At 39.3% G+C, this 23,915-nt stretch overlaps 1 protein-coding gene across 2 annotated transcripts in view; it reads left to right on the top strand.

Annotated features, from left to right (window-relative positions):
• CNTNAP4 (contactin associated protein family member 4) overlaps positions 1 to 23,915 on the top strand; it is a 235,965-nt gene that overhangs the window by 169,826 nt on the left and 42,224 nt on the right. For both annotated transcript variants that reach the window (XM_084860693.1, XM_084860692.1), the window contains exons 13-15: positions 5,980 to 6,177; positions 10,266 to 10,422; positions 15,204 to 15,331. In XM_084860693.1, coding sequence (XP_084716819.1) covers positions 5,980 to 6,177; positions 10,266 to 10,422; positions 15,204 to 15,331 — 483 coding nt within the window. The remainder of the gene's footprint in view (positions 1 to 5,979; positions 6,178 to 10,265; positions 10,423 to 15,203; positions 15,332 to 23,915) is intronic.

Consider the following 23,915-nt stretch of genomic DNA (forward strand, 5'->3'; position numbering starts at 1 on the left):
CAATTTTGTAAGGTCTCCAATCTTACTCTGAATGAGATGAGAAACTGGAGAGTTTTAAGCAATGGCGATTTCCTTTAATAGGATTATAATTGCTCCTATGTTTGGAGACAGTTCAAGGAATGCAGGGATACAGGCAAGAGCAGGTGATGGAGGCAGATGAGGGAAGGAGGTTCCATTTTCTCTTTGTACGTGTGAAGACTGGCAACACAGAAGAAGTGGAAAACAACCCCACATTGGAGTTGCCATAATTTGGGATGTAGTCAGACCAAGTTTAAGGGGAAACTCGGGAGCTCAGGGCCACACATTTGAGTTTGAGATCCTGTCACACGTCCAGATGAGACACGGAGAAGGCCGTTGAGCATGGGGGCCACAGTTCCTTTGTATTAATGTGTGGATCTAAAAACTGAAGATGGAGGTGAAACCTGGGAAACAATTTGGAGGGATATTACTCTAGAATGTGTCTACAGACTTTTTTCATGTAATGCAAACAGGTGGCTTCTATTTACTCTGACAAACACTGGGGTCTCTGTCTGTTGTGGCCAGTTCTGGCTGCTCTAACACAGTTCCAAACTGGGGAGCTATCTATATATCTATATGTATATAAGGCTAATATGCAAAGTGTCCCCTCCAGAGTTTGACTGGGAGACCCAGAGTTTGATCGCTCACTATGACATGTGCTGACCACCAGGGGATAGCATAGAACAAAGGAAAGCCCTGGCAGGCAGCCAGACGGCCCCTGATTGACCCTGATCGCTGGCCAGGCCTAGGGACCCTACCTGTTAACGAATTTCATGCACCGGGCCTCTAGTAAACAATAGAAATTTCTTTCTCACAGTTTTGAAGACCAGAGAGTTCGAAGTTATGGTGACAGAATAGTCAGGTGAGGGTGCTCCACGGGTGGCTCACTTCTTAATACCTTTAACCATTACAACTTAAAAAAAAAAATACAGAAAATCTCTTTTGTATGAACACTTCCCTAAACTATGCTAAAGCCGGAAAATTCTTTCCTTAACTTGTGGTGGTGAACACACAACACAGCAGGTAGATGATGGGCTGTGGAATTGTGCACCTGAAACCTGTATCATTTTGTTAACCCGTGTCACCCCAATACATTCCATTAAAAAAAAAAAAAAATCTTTCCAAACAGAGTATTCTAACTATAATTTTAAAATAATTGGCCAGGCCAATAGGAATCCAAGCGTCTGACACTATAGAAATAAAGGGGCCATTTTATTTCCTCCACCAAAGCCGCTGCTTTATCTAAAATGAAATAATGAAATAGTTTAATATTCAAGAAGTTCCTCATCAATCAAACATTGTATGCAGATAGTTGTTTCCATGGGGAAAACATGATGAGGGCTAGAGCAGTGGCTTTCCCACTTTTGTGAAAATGACAGTTTGGTGGCTTGCCGTCACCCTTGCCCGCTGCACTGCTCCCGATCCTCCTGGCTTTAGTTTCACCGAGTCAGGAAGTTCAGACCGAGGTGTGGGTCGCTGCTTCATTAACAAGATTCCAGGGTGACTGTGAGATACAGGCTCCCAAGCCCCCCCAGTGAGAGAGCTGGATGGCACAGTCCTCATAACGACCTTATTTTTCCTTCAGGGATTTCCATCAGAAAGGCCTTCTTCATAGCTTCGAGAGTTAATCACTAACTCCGATGACTCGATGACTCGGAGGCAGCCCCGCTGACACCAGTTTGCTCCGGTGTGTTTTCCTGCCCCCTCGCCCGCTCTCCCGGGCGCAGGGCTGCCTACCTGCTCTGGGGTCCGCACCGCATCCATCACCCCCAGTCATTAGCGTGAAGGAACACGCGCCCTGCAACCGTGTTGCTTAAACAGCATGTTTTCCCTGCACACTGTTATCACGCTGAAAAATAGCAGCCAGCCCGAGATAAATCAAGCTCTTAATTATTCAGTTGCTTTACATACAATTTATATTATTGGAACTCTCCTCAGGGAGAGACACCAGTGGACCCAAACTGCCTTTCCAATTTTTTTTTTTTTTAGTGCATGTATTAAAGTTAATAGATTTTCTGCCTATTTCGCCTACCTCTTCTGACTCATTTCTCTGTGTCTCCGTAGCTCAACAACTCTCTTTGCAGTGGGTAAAGGATACTTAAAAAAAATGAAATAAAACCATGACTCTTAGACAGAAAATAAAAGCTAAAAAAAAAAAAAAAAAAAAACCACACACACATTTTACTTTTTTTAAATTTTTTTTGAGACCACATGATTTTTATTTTCTTCACTCTACTTTTTACATAGATTGCTCAGAATTTTATTTAATTAATTAATTTATTTATTAAATGATTATCTGTGTACACATTTTATAAAGATTTTGTGTAACACGTCACCAGTGAGGAAACCGGTAAGATGTTACAGCCATTTAAAACGGGAACTCCAGAGAACAGACACACAGGTACTTATCAGGAAGAGGGAAATGAATGTGCAAATGGAGACAAAACTGGCTTCTGCGGGCAGCCATCGGAACATCTCCACCGGGTAGAGTTTCCTAGTCTGTAGACAAGAACTATGTGTGAGGAAAGTTGCTTTCTAAGAAAAATAATCTGTCTGCCTGGGTTAGAGGATAACGAAATGTTCCCATGGCTTGGAAGTTAGTGAATTTCTCTGGAGAGATTTTAAGGCTTCTCTCCAGCGGCAGCCTTGGCTTCCATCCTGAGAGTGACACAAACACAGGGCCTCGTGCCCCTCCACCCTCACCTCATGGAGGGGAGCAGAGGCGCCAGCCATCCTCTGTGAGCTTCACGTCCCAGAATTTTGGGGTTCCCCTCTCGTGCAACTTTAACACATGCAGGGGCATCTGGCACTCATTGTGTGGGCTCATGGAAAATTGGGGTGTCAAGAATGGATGCTGCTAACGCTTTGCGAGCAAAAGGCCCCGGATCCAGAGAACTCCTGTGTCTGTCAGTATATATCTATGTCTTTATCGCCATTAACTAAATCCATATATAGATAGATAAACATAGATAGACATAATTTGCATATGGGGCAGGGTAACTCGCATAACATTTCATACCCTTCACAACTTCGGGCTTCACGTTATTTTGGAGTTCTCAGTTTCCCTACAGGTTAGTCATAGTATTACAGAAAACCCAAGAAGAACAATACTTAGAGAGATGGAGTTACATTTATTACGCGCGGGCCCAGAGGAAAATGTATCTCAAATTCTGGGCCCCAACATGCAGGAATTCTTCCTATTTATATGATCCTACCCTCTTTGTCTCCCAAATATGGAGTATTTCTGGCCCCCTTTTGCAAGTTCTTAATTAAAGAGCCAGTGTGTACTGGGGGCCTTGAGACCTCAACCAGAGAGTCCTGGTCTGGCGCCAGCCCTGATGACCTTGTCTGGGGAAGGTTAAATCCACAGAAGCCAAATAGGAGGGTTAAAATTTCAGACAGCAGTTTTCATACAAGATGGATGCTTCAATAGAACCTAAAGGGCAATGGAGGTCTCAGAGCCACCATAGAATCAGATCAGGCCACTGGGAAGGCTGTTCTCCAGTTTAGACAATGCATTGTTTTTATTCATTCGTCATTTTTTTCCTCATTCGTCATTTATTTCCTCATTCGTCATTTTTTTTCTCATTCGTCATTTATTTCCTCATTTTTTTCAATGTCTTCTCCTGCGTGTTGTGCCAAGCCCCGGTGCTGCATCCTGAAGACTGTGTGGTTAGCAAATCAGAAACTACTGCTCTTCCCTTATAGCTCACAGCCCAGGCAAAAGGACCAACACGATAAGTCACAAAGTACTGAATCTCAAGTTGTGACTGGATTGATGTCTCTTACAGTTGTAATTTCTCAATAGGTGTATGTGGAAACATCAGATCACACACTCATGTCTGAAAGGGCAGTAAGGAGGCTGTAAATTAATAGCTCCGAGGGGTTCCCCTGTTAGTAAAGAGGGGGAACATGACCGCCGGGCAGCTCCTCTCTAGGAATCCATTGTGATGAGTTCATTGTCTCTGCCACGCCCTGGAAATCTAGATTGTTTGGGTGACTTTCTGCGTTGTAGCACTTTTTATTAGAAACTAAAGCCTCGTACAGGAACGATCACAATGTTGAAATTAGAGAACTCTAAAGGAAACACAGTTAGGAGCTGCTCTTTAAGGGTTGTCTTGTGCTGAGGCCTCAGCAGCTTGAAAGGCCTTTGGAATCATGTGTTAATTGTGACCCAGCGCTAAACTGTGGGGAAGTCCTTCTCATTGTGACCCACAGGCTCAGCCACAAAGGTTTCAGGCAGGTTTACTGTCCCGGCCCCTGGGCAGGGGCTCAGCACAGCCGAGCTTCTTCCTGTGCGCCTTTGATTTACCACGAGACAAGATGAATCGTTCTGCTGAACAATAAAAGCGGAGTCCAGCAGAGGCGAGGCTGGCCGATTTGCCTCGTTAAAATTATAGAACTCCAGACCCACCCCACTGCGACTGTATTTTCCAAATTTGGAGCCAGAGGCTCAGGTTTCCCCTGACTTCCTTAGGGGCACAGAGCCCTGCCAAGCCTGCCCCTCACTGTGCTGCCAGGCCCTCCATAGTTAACTTCATTAGCTCACACAGCCTGTCCTCCTCAACGGAAGTGTTCTACTGAGGAAGCTCGCTGGTGAGCTGAGGCGCAAGGCAGAAGCAAAAGCAACAGTTTCAGGGGAAAATAATGATCCACACATACATGGCAGGAAGGCTGTCAAATTTGTGTCCAATGTCATTTAATTAGCAGGCTCCTCCGTTCAAGCTTCTGATGACTAGGGGAGGGCTGGGGGTGAAATTTCTCAAAGTATACTTCCTTATCTTGGTTTGATGTTGAACCATGTGAATATGAATATGTTAGTGAAAAAGGTGGGGGAGGGCAGTGAATGCTACCTACTGCTTTTCTCTAATTTGGACAATTCTCTGAGTACAGGAAGATATGCGACTTAACAGCACATACATACCAGGGTTTTGACAACTTCCAATCTGTTTCTTACCTATTAAATCAGAGAACTTTTGATTAATCTGTTCTTATGCCCACATATATCACAGTGACTGTAATATGAAGTCTTGCTGGAAAAGTCGAAGGATAGATATATTATGCCTAAATTCTGTTATAAACAATGGAGGGATTTTATTTCCTCTAAACACTTCTGCTAATCAGTATGATGCAAGTGTTTGCGGACTTTGCCTGGTGTTAATAGTGATAGCTCTACTATTTGTTGTGTTAGCAGAGCCGCTGCTGCTGAATCAGTTGTGCTCAGGTCAAAAGAGTAACTTCCTGTTGCATTGCATAATGATGCAGATCACATGATACCAAATGAATATGTCAAACTTGACTTACAACAAAATAGACATGAACTCATAATTGCATGCTGTCTGAGGAGAGATATATATCAAGCCATAACATTTTGACTTTTTTTTTTTTTTTTTTTGCAGGTAACATGAATAATTTTTAAAGGCTACAAAATTCATTGGTTACATTGTCTAATTCAAAATATTTTACAAATTCTGAGGTGTGCTTGCTTTTTTTTCACATTGTAAGATCTCTGAATTCTGGGTGTATCAACACTCTATAATGTTTTACAATTATAATATAATAGGTAGTATTTTTTCTTTCCTGTAGTAAAATAAAATGATGCATCTTTAAAAAATAGAACACCAGATTTGATTAAATGAAACACACCAGAGAAATTTAATATATTTTTTTTTACCATAAATATTGTCTGGCTAAATTATATGACAACAAAAACACTGCAAATCCATTGCAATTGTATACATTTCAGGGAATAGGATCACTTTACTATAATTCAAAGACCATAATTTATAGATTTTTTATTACATTTCAAGAATCCATTTGTGTTGATTCTGCCTCGCAGAGAGGTTTATGACTAGAGCAATTTGACTTAGATAAAAGGTGATTTTGATTTTCTTTATTTATTTTAACTTTTGCAGACTAGTGATGGTCTCCTCTCTTTCTTCCCCCATTTCTGCACCCAAGAAACTGCATGGACCGTCATCCAGCACAATGGCTCGGAGTTAACAAGAGTGAGAAACGCTCACCCGGAGAACCCGTACGCTGGGTCTTTTGAGTACACGGCCAGCCTGGAGCAACTCCAGGCTACCATCACCCGGGCGGAGCACTGCGAGCAGGAGCTGGCCTACTACTGCAAGAAGTCGCGGCTTGTAAACAGGCAAGGTGGGTAAACTGAGGCCTCTGCCCCACACACACCCTGCACAGCGCACTCTACTGCACCGGTTCCTGAGGACTCAGATTCTGCCGGGGCGGTGGCATATCGCCGCTGAGAGGGTATCTCCCTGTACATTCAGCAACCATGTCACAGTCTGGAAGTCACAGAGTTTCTGAGCCCGGAGAAAAGAACAAGGTCAGTTTACACCGAGCTTTGTTCAAAGCCTTGATTGCCTTTGAGTCCTCCCCTGGCCTTAATCTGATGACTGCACAGAAAGCTGGCCAGTTCAGTATTTACCCTTCCAAAGGACAAGTGACACGTGCAGTTTGTTTTATCGTGGAAAAGAGCTAATAAAAATAGGACTTCGTTTTTCGGAAAGTGACTGTTCTGTGTGACTCTTTTTCATGGACTGTTGACAGTGAGCCTCTGGGTATAATTGGAAATTAAAATAGACACTGCAAACCCAGTTTCTTTCGTAGCTCCAGCAGGACCATCTTGATTCTTCCTTGTGTGCTCCTTCTAATAACCAGTCCGCTCCTAAGTTCTGTTTCAAGGTCTGTGTTTGTTCCCTTTAGGGCATCTCATTATGTGAGGACATCTAGGTCCTACAGTTCTGCTTTACTCTAGTTCTTTGCGACCCAATTCTTAGCCACTGTGAGAGATTTCAACTGGCCTCCCTGTTTGGGCTTTTCATACCTTCTAACCATCTGGAGTATATTCCAAAATCCTGATCTTTTTAAAAATATATTTTTATTGATTTCAGAGAGTAAGGAAAAGGGAAAGATAGAAACATCAATAACGAGAAAGAATCGTTGACTGGCTGCCTCCTATATGCCCCCCAACTGGGGATTAGCCCACAATTCAGCATCTCCACTGAACAGGAATCAAACCATGACCTTCTGGTTCATACATTGACGCTCAACCACTAAGTCATGCTAGCAGGGCCAAAATCCTGATTATTATGAAAAATATTAACCTTTAAGAAACACTGCTGCTACCACGACATGTTTCTGTTTAAGAAACCTCAGTACCGTCCTGTCCCCTGTGTGTCCAATGCAGACTTTTCTGTCTGGACACCAGACGTGCCTATTCTGGACCTGCTTGCTTATGCAGCCTTCATGCAATGCCCTGACACTGTTTTCTGGCAGAAATATCCTAGCAGGTGTATTTCATCTTTAGACGTTAGAGAAGATTCTAAGACCTCGGCCCAATGAAGCGACTTCGTTGGTGTCAAATTTCTAGTCTCTTGTTGACTAGGTATAGAACTTGGATGGAAGAAACTTTCTCAATTTTCTCTTCTCTGAAATGTGGCCAGCAGTACCAGCCTCCCAGGTGCGGTGATGACTGGGTGTAGAATACATGTAAAGTGCATGGAGAAAGGTCCTCTGGATCCCTATTCTCCATGATGTCACAATTACAGTCAACATAGCAGCTTAATGTGCCACTGATTGTTCCTTGCTGTTAAATATTAATCTTAGAATCTAAATTATAGATAAGCAAATATGAAAGTATATTTTAAGAGAACGAGAACCACACTTATAAAAGGGTAAATGAATACTATGGAATGAAATGAATTAAGTGACTTAACTAAAAGAAAGACTAAAGGAAAGACAACCATTCAAATCACAATGAGTCAACCTCACAGAATCAGAAAACAATAGCTCCAAGGGGTTAGTGAGCAAGCACCACACAAAGTGAGGGGGGCCTCATAGAGCTGAAGAAAAGCCCCCCACTCCCTCACGGCACGGCCGGTGTGTCAGGCAGGCGTGAGAGCCACCGGTGGAGAAAGGAGTCAAGTCTAGAATGCTGTAGGACAAGGGATGAGGAGAGTTGTTACATACACACATTTTCTCAGGTCCATGACCCTGGAATTCATATGAATGGATCTGAGGAGAAAAAACTAAAAAGACAGAACAATTTGGATTTTGAGGTCAACTATAGAAATATAGAGGGGAAAACAAGAAGATGGTGCCAGACAAGTTAAATTTGCAGTTTCAGGTTGGAAGCTGTGGCAGCGTCGAGTAATCATGGGGCCATCATTGCAGGTGAATCAGGTAGACGGTGGATCCACCGACTCTGCACGTTAGAAGGACGATCCGTGTGAACATACAACTCACATGGGATTTTAGCTATGGGAAGTGGAATGTTCTAACATGATCATGATATTTTATATCATTTTCTTAGTTCGTTCTTATACTTACTTACATTCTTTGGGACATTTTAAAAAGTCTTGGATGGAACCAAATGTATTTGGTACCACTCAACAGTTAGTCATTTCTACTTTATAAAGGAAGATAGAGCCGGGACCGGTTTGGCTCAGTGGATAGAGCGTCGGCCTGTGGACTGAAAGGTCCCGGGTTCGATTCCGGTCAAGGGCATGTACCTTGGTTGCGGGCACATCCCCAGTGGGGGGTGTGCAAGAGGCAGCTGGTCGGTGTTTCCCTCTCATCGATGTTTCTAACTCTCTGTCCCTCTCAATTCCTCTCTGTGTAAAATCAATAAAATAAAATAAAAATAAATTAAAAAAAATAAAGGAAGATAGAAAAGTCAGAGGTTAAAATACTACTCATTGTTTAGGAATGATGATTTATTTCCTCTTTAATCCATGAACACATAGTGCTTTAAGCAGCATATTGAAATATCTCTGGAAAATGTTTTAAATAGGTTTCACCTTCTAATGATGAATTAATTTTGCAATTTTAAAAGTGAAGATTCTTGATAATGTCTTTATGCACAACACAAGCTTTTGCTAACTCCTTGTTTTTGGCTTGCCCGATCTCATGTATAGTAATGTTGGGAGTAGGTTGCCAGGACTAGTAAGGTCCTAAGGTCCTATTGTAACAGTAAGTTATAATGAGCACTGGCATTTGTAACTAAAGGGGAAATTAGTAAAAGTTCCAGATTTTTAGTAAGGCTGATGATAACTTAAAAGATTTAAAAGTCAACATAAAAAGGATCAAGCACTTTTGGATAGCTGACTGATTTGATCTCACATTCTTCTCATGCTGATTTGATTTTCCAGTTACTACAATTTCCTCCCTCTCGTTTTAAGTGAGATATTGTCCTCATGCTTTACCTCCTTTTCTCAAAATCCTGTATAACTCTTCTGTCTATTCTTTGCTCTAGTTTCTTGACATCAGGTTTAGTTTTAACTCTGAGAAGGAGCTGATGGCTGAACATTCATCATAGAAAGAAATGCATTCGGTTAAGGAAAACTTTATTTTTGAATGTAGTGTTTGCTTCAGGCACTAAAGATCTTTCAGTGTTATTCTGTAGTCTCCAAATAAATAGCCGAGCCATTAAATGAAAGAGAAAAATACATACTTCCAAATAAATCTTAAATCATGACAGAGAAGTGCCATACCATGCCCAATGTTTAATAAACAGCTACTCTATTTTAGCCAATACACATATTGAGATAAATCCATTACTTTAGCCCACTGCAGGTTTGATTCCAGTCAAGGACATGCACCTCTGTTGCAGGCTGGATTCCTGGCCAGTTCGGGCGCGTGCAGGAAGCAACCAATTGATGTGTCTCTCTCACATCAATATTTCTTTCTCTTTCTCCCTTCCTCTCCATTCCACTCTCTCTAAAAAATTAAATGATAAAAATACCCATGGGTGAGGATTAACAGCAATAAAAAAAATCACTGACTTTATATTATAACATTCTGTAATGTTTTAAATGGCCATTTTATTATCTCAAATCAGTTTTGTTTCTGTCATGTTAGTGACTCTGGTTTATATTTTTAAGCCAACTTGTTTCAAAAATTATTTTCAAAAAAATTACATATGTGAACTGCTTTCAATACATTTTTGTTATCATGCCTGAGTTAAATAGGAATTGCTGGTGTCTTTTCTACTCAAAGAAAAATATATCCATCATTTGTGTTTAAAGAATAAAATATTTTTTAAAAAGCTTTCTTCAGGAAATGCCATCAATTACAATGTTTTGACTATCACTGCGTTAAGCCAATCTTTGTCTTTCTCCTTTTATTTGTTTATTTTTTAATGACTTGGGAAGGAGAGGCATGATGCTGAGACAGAAGGCAGGGGGTGTAAAGCAGATGTCACATTTCATGCATTTGTCTTTCAGACGGGACCCCTCTGAGCTGGTGGGTTGGAAGAACCAACGAGACACACACATATTGGGGAGGTTCTTTGCCTGACCCTCAAAAATGTGCTTGTGGACTGGAGGGGAACTGCGTTGATCCTCAGTATTACTGCAACTGCGATGCTGACCGGAATGAATGGTGATTTCCACATGATTTCCTTTCGCAAAAGAAAAGTTTATCTTTTAAATGGATCACTTAAAACATGTAGAGCTAGGTAGATACTGAAACACGTTAGGACAGTGAAGAAATTAGATGCAGGTATGTTTTGATGAAATGTGTTACCATCAGTCTGGTGTTAACTAATGTTAAGATCAATGTCCTTTTAAAAAAATTTTATTTGATTTGATTTTTTTACAGAGAGGAAGAGAGAGGGATAAAGAGTTAGAAACATCGATGAGAGAATCATCGATCAGCTGCCTCTTTCACACCCCCTACTGGGAATGTGCCCGCAACCAAGGTTACATGCCCTTGACTGGAATCGAACCTGGGACCTTTCAGTCCGCAGGTCGACTCTCTATCCACTGAGCCAAACCGGTTTCGGCTAAGATCAATGTCTTTTTATTTCAATTTTTTTTGTAATGGACTGTTTAGTCATGTACGTTTTATCTTTGTAATACAATGAAAGAGGCATCTGTTTCATGTTTCCTCTTCATTCTTAGTCAGTTATCATTCTCTTTGAAATTAAGGGTAATTAAGCATTCTATTATTCTCAAAATATATTTACAGCCAGTACTTACTAAAGCACATTTCCTCAATAATTGCCTCTAAAACCCTTAAAAATGTAAACTTAGAATTTCCTACAATTACAAACATGTAACTTTTTTATTTTATTTTTTAGAAGACAACCCACCAAAGAACTAATGCTGTGTTGTTTATCATATTTTGAAAGAGGAAATCTAACGTTTGAGGGATTTGAAAATTGAACTTAAAATATTCTTTAAAAGTCTTAAATATGTGTTTCGCTTTGAAAACGTAAAAATACATGTATTCTATTTTTTACTAGAGTTGGATTTTATTTATGAAGTGAAAATATTTTTTAATTTCCATATTCATAGTTCAATATACCATATGTATGTTTTACTACTGTGCACCTTGATATGCACATAATAATTGTTTTTAAAAATATTAATAGTCCATCTGGCTATAAATACGATTGCTTTGGTTACAGAATGTACATTAATTCCAGTAATCAGTTCATTGTCAGTTGAGTTCACATTTTGATTCGTATGCTGGCTGTTTCATTGATTTATTTGGCAAACATCAAGACTATGTTATATCAAAAGACAGATTATTTTGGAATACCCTAGAAAGAGGCATCTATTTGGTGTCATGATTGTACTTTTACTATTACCTGTTTGGTATAAAGGGTATTGTCTCTTCCTCAAAGTCTAGTTTTTAAAAATTTGTATTCACTTCTCACTGCCTTCATAAAAACACCTGCACAGTAATATTGTATTTTAAAATGTGAATAAAATGTTCATTGCAATGCTTAACAGAAGAAAAAAACTAACATAATCACCAATAACCCTCTAATACCTCCATAACATATTCTTCATCAAAAATAATTTTCAACCATAAGATGTTGAAACTTTTTATATTAAATTCTGCTATGGTTATGTAGTTTGCATAGAAATAACTTTCCCCAGAGAGCATTTATAATCCCAGAAAAGCTATTTATAAGAACAACTACTTGAAGGAAGTGGAAAACAACCAAATGTAGGTAGAAACTGCTAGGGTTGGGAGCCTTTGATCCTTGGAACTCAGGTGGTTGAGATTATGTATATATGCCTTTTCTTTGAGGAACTAATCAGATCACATGATATGTGGTAGCTAGAACTCAAAGACAGTAACTAGATTTTATGGGGGGAGGGAGGGAGCGGGATTAAGAGGTATCAGAACACAGTTTGGGCTGCCAGAATGGCTGGATGTTGAGGGGAGAATGGGAATCCCAGATAAGAGAAAACCTGGGGGCGTCCACCATGTAAGCTTTCCTCGTCCTCAGCTGAGCCCAGAGTTGCACAGGCACAGAGGAGATTTCTAGAAACCAAGCAGAGAGGATCCAACCGGAAAACTGAGCAAGCTACAGAGGTTTCAGTTGTGACTACCAGAGGAGACGCAGAATTTGGAGTTTAAGTCTCACTGGGATGAGTTTTACAAACCCCTCAGCTTTCCACAGAAATGACAGAAGGTCTGTGTCTTTACAACAAAGCCTATAATTGAAAACTAAGAGCAAAACTGACATGGGCTTACCCTAATGAAGTGTAAAACCACGCGTACACAATTTATTGTGGTAAGTTGTGATTTAACTGCCCGTGAAAACGAAAATGAATCTTCAGGACAATAACAGAACCTACAGTCGCAACAGTATCACCCCCAATGTCCAGAGCAATATAATAATTATTGCATATTTTAAAAAAGAGTCAACTCTGATCGAAAGTCTAGAAAACAGAAGCACTTGTTAAGATAGAAACAGACCTTGGGACACATGCTTGATTAGCAGGCAAAAACTTTAAAACAGTTATTATAAACATGCCCCAGTACTTAGATAAACAGAATGACAAGTGAACAGAGAGGAAGCTAAGCAGATAAATGAGAACTACATTAAAGGAGCAAATAGAAATCTTAGAATAGGAAGGCACATCTGACATGAAAAATTTAATGGATGGACTTCAGTTCAGGAGATTGCAGAAGAAATCTTCAACGAACCTGAAGACAGATCAATAGAAGTTATTAAATCTGAAGGACACAGGAGCACCAACAAAAAGAGTGAACAAAATTAGCGAAACCCTTGTGACTTTTGGAAAAGCATCAGTGATTCAATGGGCAAGAAAGCGGAGTCCTGGAAGGATAGGAAATAAAATGAGGCAAAGATATATTTGATGAAACAATGGCTGAAATTTCTCCATCTTGTTTAATAAATGTCTGTGGTAGCAAACCTCCAAGATGGCCCCGGGATGATCCGCATTGCCTAATAGTCACATCACGGTGGAATTTCCTCTCCTTGAGCGTCCCCTGGACCTGTGACTTGCTTCTGATGAATAGAATGTGGGAAAGGTGATGAGATAACTCTCCTGAGATTAGATTACAAAAGACTGACTTCTGACTTGCTTGAGCTTCACTGCCTCTCTCTTTGATTCTTCTAGCTTTCTTTTTTAACTTTTTTAAAAAAACACACAAATTTTATTGATTTTTGACAGAGAAGATGAGAGAGGGATAGAGAGTTAGAAACATCGATGAGAGAGAATCATTGATCAGCTGCCTCCTGCACACCCCCTACTGGGGATGTGCCTACAACCAAGGTACATGCCCTTGACAGGAATCGAACCTGGGACCTTCCAGTCCGCAGGCTGATGCTCTATCCACTCAGCCAAACCAGTTTCGGCTCTTCTAGCTTTCTTGTTCTGATAAGGCAAGCTGTCATTTGTGATCTGTCCTGAGGAGAGGCCCATGTGGCTGAGGATCCAGAGTGGCCTTCAGCCAACAGCCAGTGAATAGCAGTCCAACAGCTGACAAAGAACACTGCCAACACCCGCGTCAGTGAGCCTGGAAGCTGGTCCCTGCCCAGCCAAGCACTGAGATGACTGGGGTCCTCACTAAAACTTTGATTGGAGCCTTGGGAGAGACCCTGAGCCAAAGGATCCCTTGAAGCTTTGCCCAGAGTCCTGACTAGAATGTAGGTCATAAATGGTGCTGTTTTAAGTCACGGAAGTTTTGGGGTCATTTGTTACGTTATAAAAGATAACTAATACATCTTCAGTGTACTTATTCCAGAAACTCAGAATATCAAGCAGAATAAAAAGGGAGAAAAATACACCTTGACTTATTGTGCAAGTGGCTAAAATCTAAGGATAATGGTAAATGTTTTGCAAGTAGCCAGGTTGTGTGGCTCTGGTGGGGCACCTTCCATACAGCGAACAAGGATACCACTGAAGGCTGGCCTCTCATCGGAAGACAGGTCAGAAGGTCAGGAATGAGATCTTTAATGTGTTGAAAGAGAAAGCAAGGTCAACCTAGAATTCTGTTGTAAGCAACATGTATTTCAAAATGAAGATAAAAGAAGTCGTTTTCAAATTAAATGCTGAGAGAATTTTTTTACCAACAGAGCTGCACCATAAGAAATGCTAACAGATGTTATTCAGAGAAATAATAACAGAAAACTCAGAAATCCAGGAAGGAATAAAGAATCTAGAAATGGTGAATATGTCAGTAAATGTAAATGTTTCTCTTAATAAAAAAATAAATTAAACTTTACTGTTGAATTATACAATTTAAAACATCTGGACTATTACAAAGTTTGTAACATCCATTGTTGCCTATATTACAATGGCAGCATAAAGAACAGGTATATGTGTGTATTGGGAGGGAGTGTTAAAGAAATTATCCTGTAGGAAGCTAACATTTTATATTAAATAATACAATGTAAAATTTAAGTAGACTGTAATAAATTAAGGTTGCATTTTATAACCAATAAAGCAAATATTAAAATACAACAAGACATATAGCTAAAAAATGAATAAAGAACATACATACAAAAATATGGTGTAAACCAAGAGGAGGCAGGAAAGAAGGGAGAGAAACACAATATCTCATAAGGGGGAAAAAAGAAAAAAAATCAAAATGGTAGATCTAAAAATGCAGTATCAGTTATTATACTAAATGCTAATGGATTAAACCATTCCATTTGAGGTAGAAAATGGTCAACCGACTTTAAATATCACCAGCTCTTATTCTGTCTGCGAGAGAAATGAAAATGTTGCCACATTTTTATATGCTCAGATGAGCAATTTGATCCTTACTCTTGTGTGTGCACATTTAGCTCAGAACATCTTGGCTTTGAAATGCACTAAGGCCTATTGTTTATTTGATAATTATGTTAATCAGAGTAATTTTAAGAGTTTTGTTATTACTTTTTTTTTTAGGACCAATGACACTGGATTCCTTTCCTACAAAGAACATCTGCCAGTGACTAAGATAGTGATCACAGACACAGGCCGGCCGCTTTCAGAAGCAGCTTACAAGCTGGGGCCTCTGCTCTGCCGGGGAGACAGTAAGTGGTGGCCATGGGTTGGTTGCTTATCTGGGGAAAGTGATGCCGCTTATGAATCATGTTTTTATCATAATGTGATTAATCAGATCTTACCGTGAAATCGCATAAGTAATGTCTGAAACAGTTTTCTAGTCAGCCAACAAATAAAATAACTCTACGGTGTGCAAAGCCCTGTCAAATGCTGGAATGGAAAACCTTCTTAAGGTCCAAGAGAAAAAAACCCCTAAGCTTCTGGATGATTGGTTCAGGAACACACTGCAGCACTCCTCAATTCCCACATGCTATTACCATTTAGGAAAGCCCAGTGCCATTCAAAATACATGTTACCAGTGTATGCCAGTTTCCTATTGTTGGGCCTGGGTGGGGATTAGAAGTACAGTCAAATGTCAGTATAGTCAGGCATATTTCAATTTTTAATCTCTCTTTTTTTTTCGTGTGTGTGTGTGTGTGTGTGTTTGTGGAACTCAGTGAGACATGCTCTTGTGTATATTCAGTCTCTTAACACCCTAAACCAGAGCTTTAAGATTCTAATATAGTTGCTCAGAAAATATATATTTTCATCAGGGGATGAAATAAACATGTGTATCCATTTATAAGCTTTCTGAAATCAGTTAGACCTATAGAGACCGAGTCATTAAATATTTAAGCTTTTAGTTTTTCTAAAACTTAAAATGGAATTAGAAGAAATATTTATTTACTCTAAAAGCATACAGTGAAATAAAATTTTACTCTAGGCCTCAACAGAGGAAGAGATGATCTGACAGTTCGGTGGATTTACAGGGACACCTAGCCAAAGTTGCTTAGTTAAAAAAGCAAAAATGATGCTGGGATATAAAAATTTATATATACATTGTAAAAAAAAACTGTCTGCCATTATACCTACCATGGCTAATCTTTATCAGCTCGACTTCCTGTTCTGCCAGTAGGCCTTGCACAATCACATGAAGATGACACAGGATATTTCATTACGTGCAAAGAGATGAGGTTGTAAACTCAGATGCATCCAGGCAGGGCAACGACTTTGTGACTGTAGAGCATGTGTTTGATACATCGCATGCACTTCCCCCTGCTGGCTCTGATCCTCACCTTTCAGGAGCTCAGGATGGCTTCCTCCATCCCCTTATTCTCATTTGCCTCAATCCCTGGGGGAATTTCTCTGCTTTTATTGAGGTCACTACCAGCTCATGCCCTTAGGATTTCTTTCTCAAAAACTTCCTGCTATGAACTTAGGCACACAGCACCTTTTTACTTAGAGTAGTGATTCTCTATCCAAGGTGACTCCTCCCTCACCCTCCCCTAGTGGACATTTGGCAACATCTGGAGACATTTTGGGCTGTCATGAGTGTGTGTGTGTGTGTGTGTGTGTGTGTGTGTGTGTGTGTGGTTGAATGTTCCTATCACCTAGAGCGAGAGGCCAGAAATGCTGCTAAATATCCTTCAGTGCACAGGACAGTACTCTACAGTAACCTGTCCTAAATGTCACTGGTGCTGAGTATTTAATGTTTGTGACTCTAGAGACGTAGGGGGAGGGCACCAACATTAGGAGTAAGAGTTTACAGCTAGGTGAAGTACTTAGAGACCTGCTCATTAATTTCTGACTTATTAATCACAATAGTAGAGAGCTTTCCTTGGCCTTAATGTCTTCTGCATCTGTTTAGGGTTGAGGTTTAGCCTCACACGAGGGTGTAGACCTGTTTCTGTATGAAGGGCTTTTTTACATTTTCTCAGTAAGAGGAGCAATGGCTGCAGAAAAAAAGGATGCCCCCTTTCCTCTCTATGGATAATCTGCCCCCTGTAGATGAAATGCTCTAGGCCAGTGGTTGGCAAACTCATTAGTCAACAGAGCCAAATATCAACAGTACAACGATTGAAATTTCATTTGAGAGCCAAATTTTTTAAACTTAAACTTCTCCTAATGCCACTTATTCAAACAGACTCGCCCAGGCCATGGTATTTTGTGGAAGAGCCACACTCAAGGGGCCAAACAGCCGCATGTGGCTCACGAGCCACGGTTTGCCAACCATGACTCTAGGCACATTTTTATTCTTTCCAAGTGAGATAGACTGTAGATATTGGGGGCTTCTAGATACAGGATCATGCACTGTGGGCTTTATAAATGGAAGAAAGGGCCGAAGCCGGTTTGGCTCTGTGGTGGAGTGTCGGTCTGTGGACCGAAGGGTCCCAGGTTCGATTCCGGTCAAGGGCATGTACAATACATTGGTTGTGGGCACATCCCCAGTGGGGGGTGTGCAGGAGGCAGCTGGTCGATGTTTCTCTCTCATTGACGTTTCTAGCTCTTTATCTCTCTCCCTTTCTCTCTGTAAAAAATCAATAAAAAATATAAATAAATAAATAAATAAATAAATAAATAAATAAATGGAAGAAAGGTATGTGGTCATTATCTGGAAGGCATTAGGACTGGAACATTTAAGGCTGAGAAATAGCTTAAACTTCATGATCTAAATGAAATCATGAAGACCAATTATATACCGAAAGACCAACAAAATAACCTGTATGTAAGACAAAGAAAAATGATGAGGGCTTGAACTAAGCAATGGTTGGATGGGACTTAATGAGAGAGGTGCATTCAATGAAAGGGTCTGAGGATGATCTCCAGCTTCCTGATTTCAATAAAGCTTCTAGCGCCTTCCATGGAGACAATAAAGATGCTAGTGCCCTTCATTGGCTCAGTAAAGGTTCTAGTACCCATCACCGAGACAAGGAAGTTTTAGATTTAAAAAGAAAAATGGAAAGATAGCAATAAAAATATTTTGCTTTTATCACACAGATTAAATTTTTACATCGACCCTCGAGAAAGCAGGACAAATAAACAAAAATGAGTATGAAACTTACTGGTTCCAGACACAAGCTTTCCCCTAATTAATCAATATTGTCTTTTCCCAAGTCCTTCCTTTCATCTTTAAAAAAAGTGTAGGTGATTCTGAAATTCAGTATTACTTCTGCTATTATTGTTCGATGTCAGAAGTCATTGATAACACCATTTGGAATGTTTTACCTAAAATACAATAGCTATGAATGATAAAGCTGCCTTTAAAATTGTGCTGCAAACATAAAACTTAGTAACTAATTAATGTGCATATAAATATGGGAATAATCGTAAATAATTTCACGTATAAATATCTGTGTTATAATTAGGAGGACCCTCTCTTGCACATTCCTTTCTATTCCCTCTCCCTGGCGCAGTGGGGACATCTTCATCTTTGAAGTACCCAGTTCCTCAACTTCCATGCCCCTAAGAATTCCCCAGAGAGCATGCCAGCTGTGGGTGGAGTGTCTTCCGAACTCTCCCCACGTGCTGAGGAGGAGGAGGAGAAGTCCAGTATTGGCACACAGGGTTAAATGCTTCTGAGCATCCACCAGGAAGACATCTACAGGGATTATCCTCTAGTTCTGCAGCTCTCACAGCACAAAGAGCACTCAGGAACCACTGGCAGCATCTGGCTTCACTTCCTCTTCCCTTGTTTTCCTTCATCTGAGAAACCTCCCAGTCCTCTTGCTGAAAACTGTCCCCTCAGATTCAAGCCCTTTCCCCATGAACCTTCTGCTGGTCTCTAGACCACTTGATCCTACACTTTCAAGGAATGTTGAACATATTATAAACACGTACTTCTCAGACTGGCCTTTCAGTATGTTCGAGCCTCTCACGATCAGGTCCATTCTTCATTTATCAGTGTGTTCCTGGTACCTAGTACATTACCTGTTACATGAAAGATAATCAATAAAGAGCAGTTTATGAGAGAAGGCGAATGATCTATCACACACAGCTCAAGAAACCTGTAGCTTGTGAGTTGTTCCTGAGAGACCGGAATAAGTTTTTGATTGTATAAGCAATTAAATGATATGCAGAGATAGACGTTTAATGAAAGGAGTTGGTTATATTGAAAGGCTTTCCCGATTAAAAACTCACATAGAATTTGAGCACCTCGTTCCAGCTGAGCCATTTCTCAGCAATGCACTTGGGCTGGTGGCATGAAAGTGCTTTCAAATAAGCATATGATTTTAGTTCATATTAATACTTTTTGCTTTTCACTTTCTAAATAACACAATGTCTTTATAAAATGGAAACACTTTTTTTCTTAGAGAAAAAAAATACTCTGTGATCCATTTTGCTTTGTTTTCTGTTCTTTAGAAAAGACCCGTGTTACTAACAATTTATATTTAAGAAATTTCAAATGTGAGGAAACAAAGATTCTCTCTATCACTTTCAAAAGATGCCCATTATTCTGATGCTAAGAATCCTAATAATTCTCAGGACTACAATAATATCATTTCTTTATATATATATAAATATCATTATATATATATATATATAATATATATATAATATATATATATATAAATATATATAAATATCATTTCTTTATATATATAAATATATATATTTAAAACAGTATTGTTTTAAATATTAAACATTAATGTTTTGATTGATATATAATTATTATTATAAAGTGTTAAGATATACAGAAATCTCAAAGAAGAGAGTTTAATAATCACCAAAAGTCACAAAACTCAGAAATACTGATTAACACCAGTGAGGATCATTCCAAACATTGTTAGATGTCTCTCGGGCAGCGTTTCCCAACCTTGGCATTGGACTGAATAATTTCTTGTTATGGTTGGGGCTGTCCTGGGTGCTGTAGGACGTTTGGCAGTATTCCTGGCCTCTCCCACTAGCTGCCAGTAGCACTGCTCTCCCAGTTATGACAGCTAGATGTATCTTCTGACCTTTCCAATGTCTCCTGGGGTGCAGAATTGCTCCAGGTCAAGAACCACTGCCCTAGACAGAAAAATAGAAAAACAGATTTATAAATAAATTTATAAAATTTTATTAATTGAAATCAAGGAAGAAAGAAGAAACTGAAACGAAGCTAAAATTATTGCTTTATATTATGTATATACCTGACAAATATATATATTCAAATTGAATGATTCCTCACAACTCCAACCGAAGGACTTGTATGCATGCATATAAGCATAACCAATGGATGCAAGACACTGGGGGGAGGGAGGGAATGTGAATGTGCGGGGTGGGTGGTAGGGGAGTCCTGGGAGGGAGATGGGGGCGGGGAGGAGACATATGTACTATTATTTGTAATTCTTTAAACAATAAATTTTAAAGGCTATAGAGTCACCACGTTTTATAGTAAACTATTTTTTAAAATGTAGACAGTATTAATGTATTCTGAAAACTGGGAAAATTAGCACTCATTTGTCCTATCTTCTTTTCTCCCTCCACCATCTAATTTTTGCTAGTTTTGCTATAATTTGTATAGTTGTTTATTTATTTATTTTTTTAGTGCTAACCACTAGTCCTGTCATCAGAGCTTCTCTATTCTGGACTGATTTTTATTTTGATTTATTTCTTCTTGGATTGCATTGTCAGGTAGTTGATATTTTCAGGGTTCTCCCCCCCCACCCCCACCCCCCGAAAGACTCATGAGTGCTGCATTTGCTGAGTTGGCACATGTTTGAAAATGTTGTTGCCTCAGAAGTCTAAACCAGACTTGGCTGGTTTAACTTCCTTTTGTTTTATTTTGGCAACAGCTCCATAGAGATATAATTCACATGCCCTAAAATTCTAAAATTCGCCTGTTTTAATTACACAATCTAATCAGATTTCAGTATATTTAATTATTTTGGCATATTATACAGCATTGTGCAACCATCACCACAATCAATTTTAGAATGCTTTCATTATCCCCCCAAAAAGCTTGGACCCAATTAGCAGACATTCCCCTTTCCTCTTTACCTCCACCTCAACCTTAGTAAATCATAGATTTATTTTTTATCTTTGCAGATTTGCCTATTCTGGACATTTCCTTTAGAAGATGTGATCAGATGTAAACACAGAATATGTGATCGATGTTTCTAACTCTCTATTCCTCTCCCTCTCCCTTCCTCTCCCTGTTTTAAAAAAAAATATGTCTTTTTAAAAACAGGGAGAGGAAGGGAAAGGGAGAGGAATAGAGAGTTAGAAACATCGGTCAGCTGCCTCTTGCACACCCTGACCTGGGGATGTGCCTGCAACCAAGGTACATGCCCTTGACCAGAATCAAACCTGGGACCCTTCAGTCTGCAGGCCAACGCTCTATGCATTGAGTCAAACCAGTTAGGGCATGACTGGCTTTTTTTACTTAGTATGGTATTGCCAAAGTTTATCCATGCTGTAGCATATATCAATACTTCATTATTTTTCATGACCAAATTATATTCCATTTTGTTTATCCATTCATCCATTGATAGATATTTGGATTATTCCACTTTGAGGTTATTATGAATAATGTTGATAACATCTATGTATAAACTTTTTCTGAACACATTATTTTACTTCTCTAGGGGTGGAATGTCTGCATTATGAAGTAACAGGTCATTTAATCTTTTTAGAAGTGGGTGTAATGGTTTTGGACCGTGTTTGTGACTTTGCCCAGTGTAGCTACTATCTCTGCACTGAGAGATGCGATCATCTTGTCTCCCACAGCTTTTCTAGATAACTTTGGTTTACTATATTTCATTATGAAATAGGGTTTTATTTTTCACCCAGAGGACTTGCATGTGCTTTCTTCTCAGAGTTCTGAATTTGAGAATGTATGCCTTTTGCCTTAACACTCAACAAGATGTTAGACTGGATGTATCTTCTTTCTCTCAGATCTGTGGACTGTGTGTCTTGATCTTCTGGTATAGAATGTTGCTGTGAAAAGTTTTGGTCCAAACTGATTTTTCCACCTTGTGGGTGACTTGTTTTTTCTAATTGAATAAGTAATAATTGTCCTTAAAGGTCAGTAACTTAACAAGGATGCATATCAGTGTTGGGCATTGATATTCATTTTTTCTTATGTTGGACGTGATATGCTAAAATGTATACATACATTTATATGCTGTTGCAAGCACGATCTACAGTTCTGCTCTTAGCTCATTAATTAGAACAAGGTTGTATTTTTATTTCTTTGGCATTTGAACTTTTCAACCAACTTATTAAATGTATTTCTTCTCAATTAATTCATTGTATTGAAATTTTTATGTCTAATCAGGCATTACCAAAACATACATAATTAGAAAAGATTTTTCTGTTTTTTGTTCTAAGAAATTCTTGTCATTGAAATTACTTTATTTTATCTGCATTGACTCATTCGGCTGTCTGAGAAATCACAGCTCCCAGAATGCATTAAATAATCAAAGATGCATGTAGGCAATAAATAACTTTGCAGAAGTTATATTCTTAGACTAGAAAAAGATATTGACTAGTGATTTGTTTAATTTCTCTTCCGTTTGATAGAGTTCTGTTCCATTTGGCAGACTACATAAAAACCATTAAAAAGAGTGCAGATCAATTCCATTTTAGCAAATAATCATATAATGTAATTTGGTAAGCTCTGCTATGTCTGATAATCCTCTACTATTAAGAAAGTCTTTTCATTTTTATAAGTTATTTTTTTCTTGGGTTTCCTTTAATTTTCTTAAAGTTTATCCACTTTTTTATTTCCTCCTCCTCATATTTTTTCCTCTCTTTTCTCTCTCCCTTTTTCCTACTTATTTACCAAGAAATTTGAGTGTACTTATTAAGATACATATAATACAACTAAAACGGGAGCAATTACTCTAAGCTTTCTGATTGCTACTTGGACAAAAGACATCTTATCATTTCATTTAACAAATATTTATTAAGCCCATACATTGTAACATTGCACTGTGCCAGAGAGAGAGAGAGAGAGAGAGAGAGAGAGAGAGAGAGAGAGAGAGAGAGAGATGTATAAATAGACAAAAGTACCTGCATTCTTGGAGCTTGAGTTCTCTTGGAGTGATAAACAACAAAGAAGTAAGTAAAATAGATTATATGGTAGACGCTAATAAGTGTTGTGAATACAATATAGTTTAGTTTAAGCAGGAGTAGGGTTAGACTGGAAATTTAAAATAGGATGGTCATTAAGTACTCATAAGAAGGTAACGTTGGAATGAAGGTCTGAGGGAAGTCAAGGAGCAAGGCTGTGTATACCTGTGAAAGAGTACTGTGCACAGGGGAAAAGTAGCATAATTACTCAGAAATGGGACTGTAACCAGCTTGCTCAAGGAATAGCAAAATGTTCAATATGTTTGGAGTCGAGAGAGCAAAGAGGAGAATGGTAGAAGGAGCGAGAGAGGAAACTGGTGCTCTCATCATGGAGGATTGTTCTGAAAATTCGTTCTTTTTCTACCTGAATGGCATTGGACACCAGTAGAGAGTTTGAGAAAGAGGGCGGTGTGGTCTCACTTAGGCTTTAATGAAATCGAACAGGGTAAGGTTGAACAAGGAGAGCATTTACAAGACCATATCACCAACCCAGCTGGTAGACCTGGTGGCTTAGCCGTGGGCACAATGATGGTAGCTGTAGGATGAGTCCAGGTCAGAGGAAGCAGTAACATTTGCTGCTGGATTGATGTGGATTGCCAACGGAAGAGTCAAGAATGACACCAAGGTGTTTCGTCTAACTGTCAGAGACCTAGAATTGGCACTAGTTGAGATGGAGAAGATTGCTGCTGGGGTAAGGAGTTGCAGAGAAATGTGGTACATCTGCACCATGGAATACTA

The sequence above is a fragment of the Pipistrellus hanaki genome (assembly GCF_964339955.1).
Source record: "Pipistrellus hanaki genome assembly, chromosome: 15".
Taxonomy (NCBI): domain Eukaryota; kingdom Metazoa; phylum Chordata; class Mammalia; order Chiroptera; family Vespertilionidae; genus Pipistrellus; species Pipistrellus hanaki.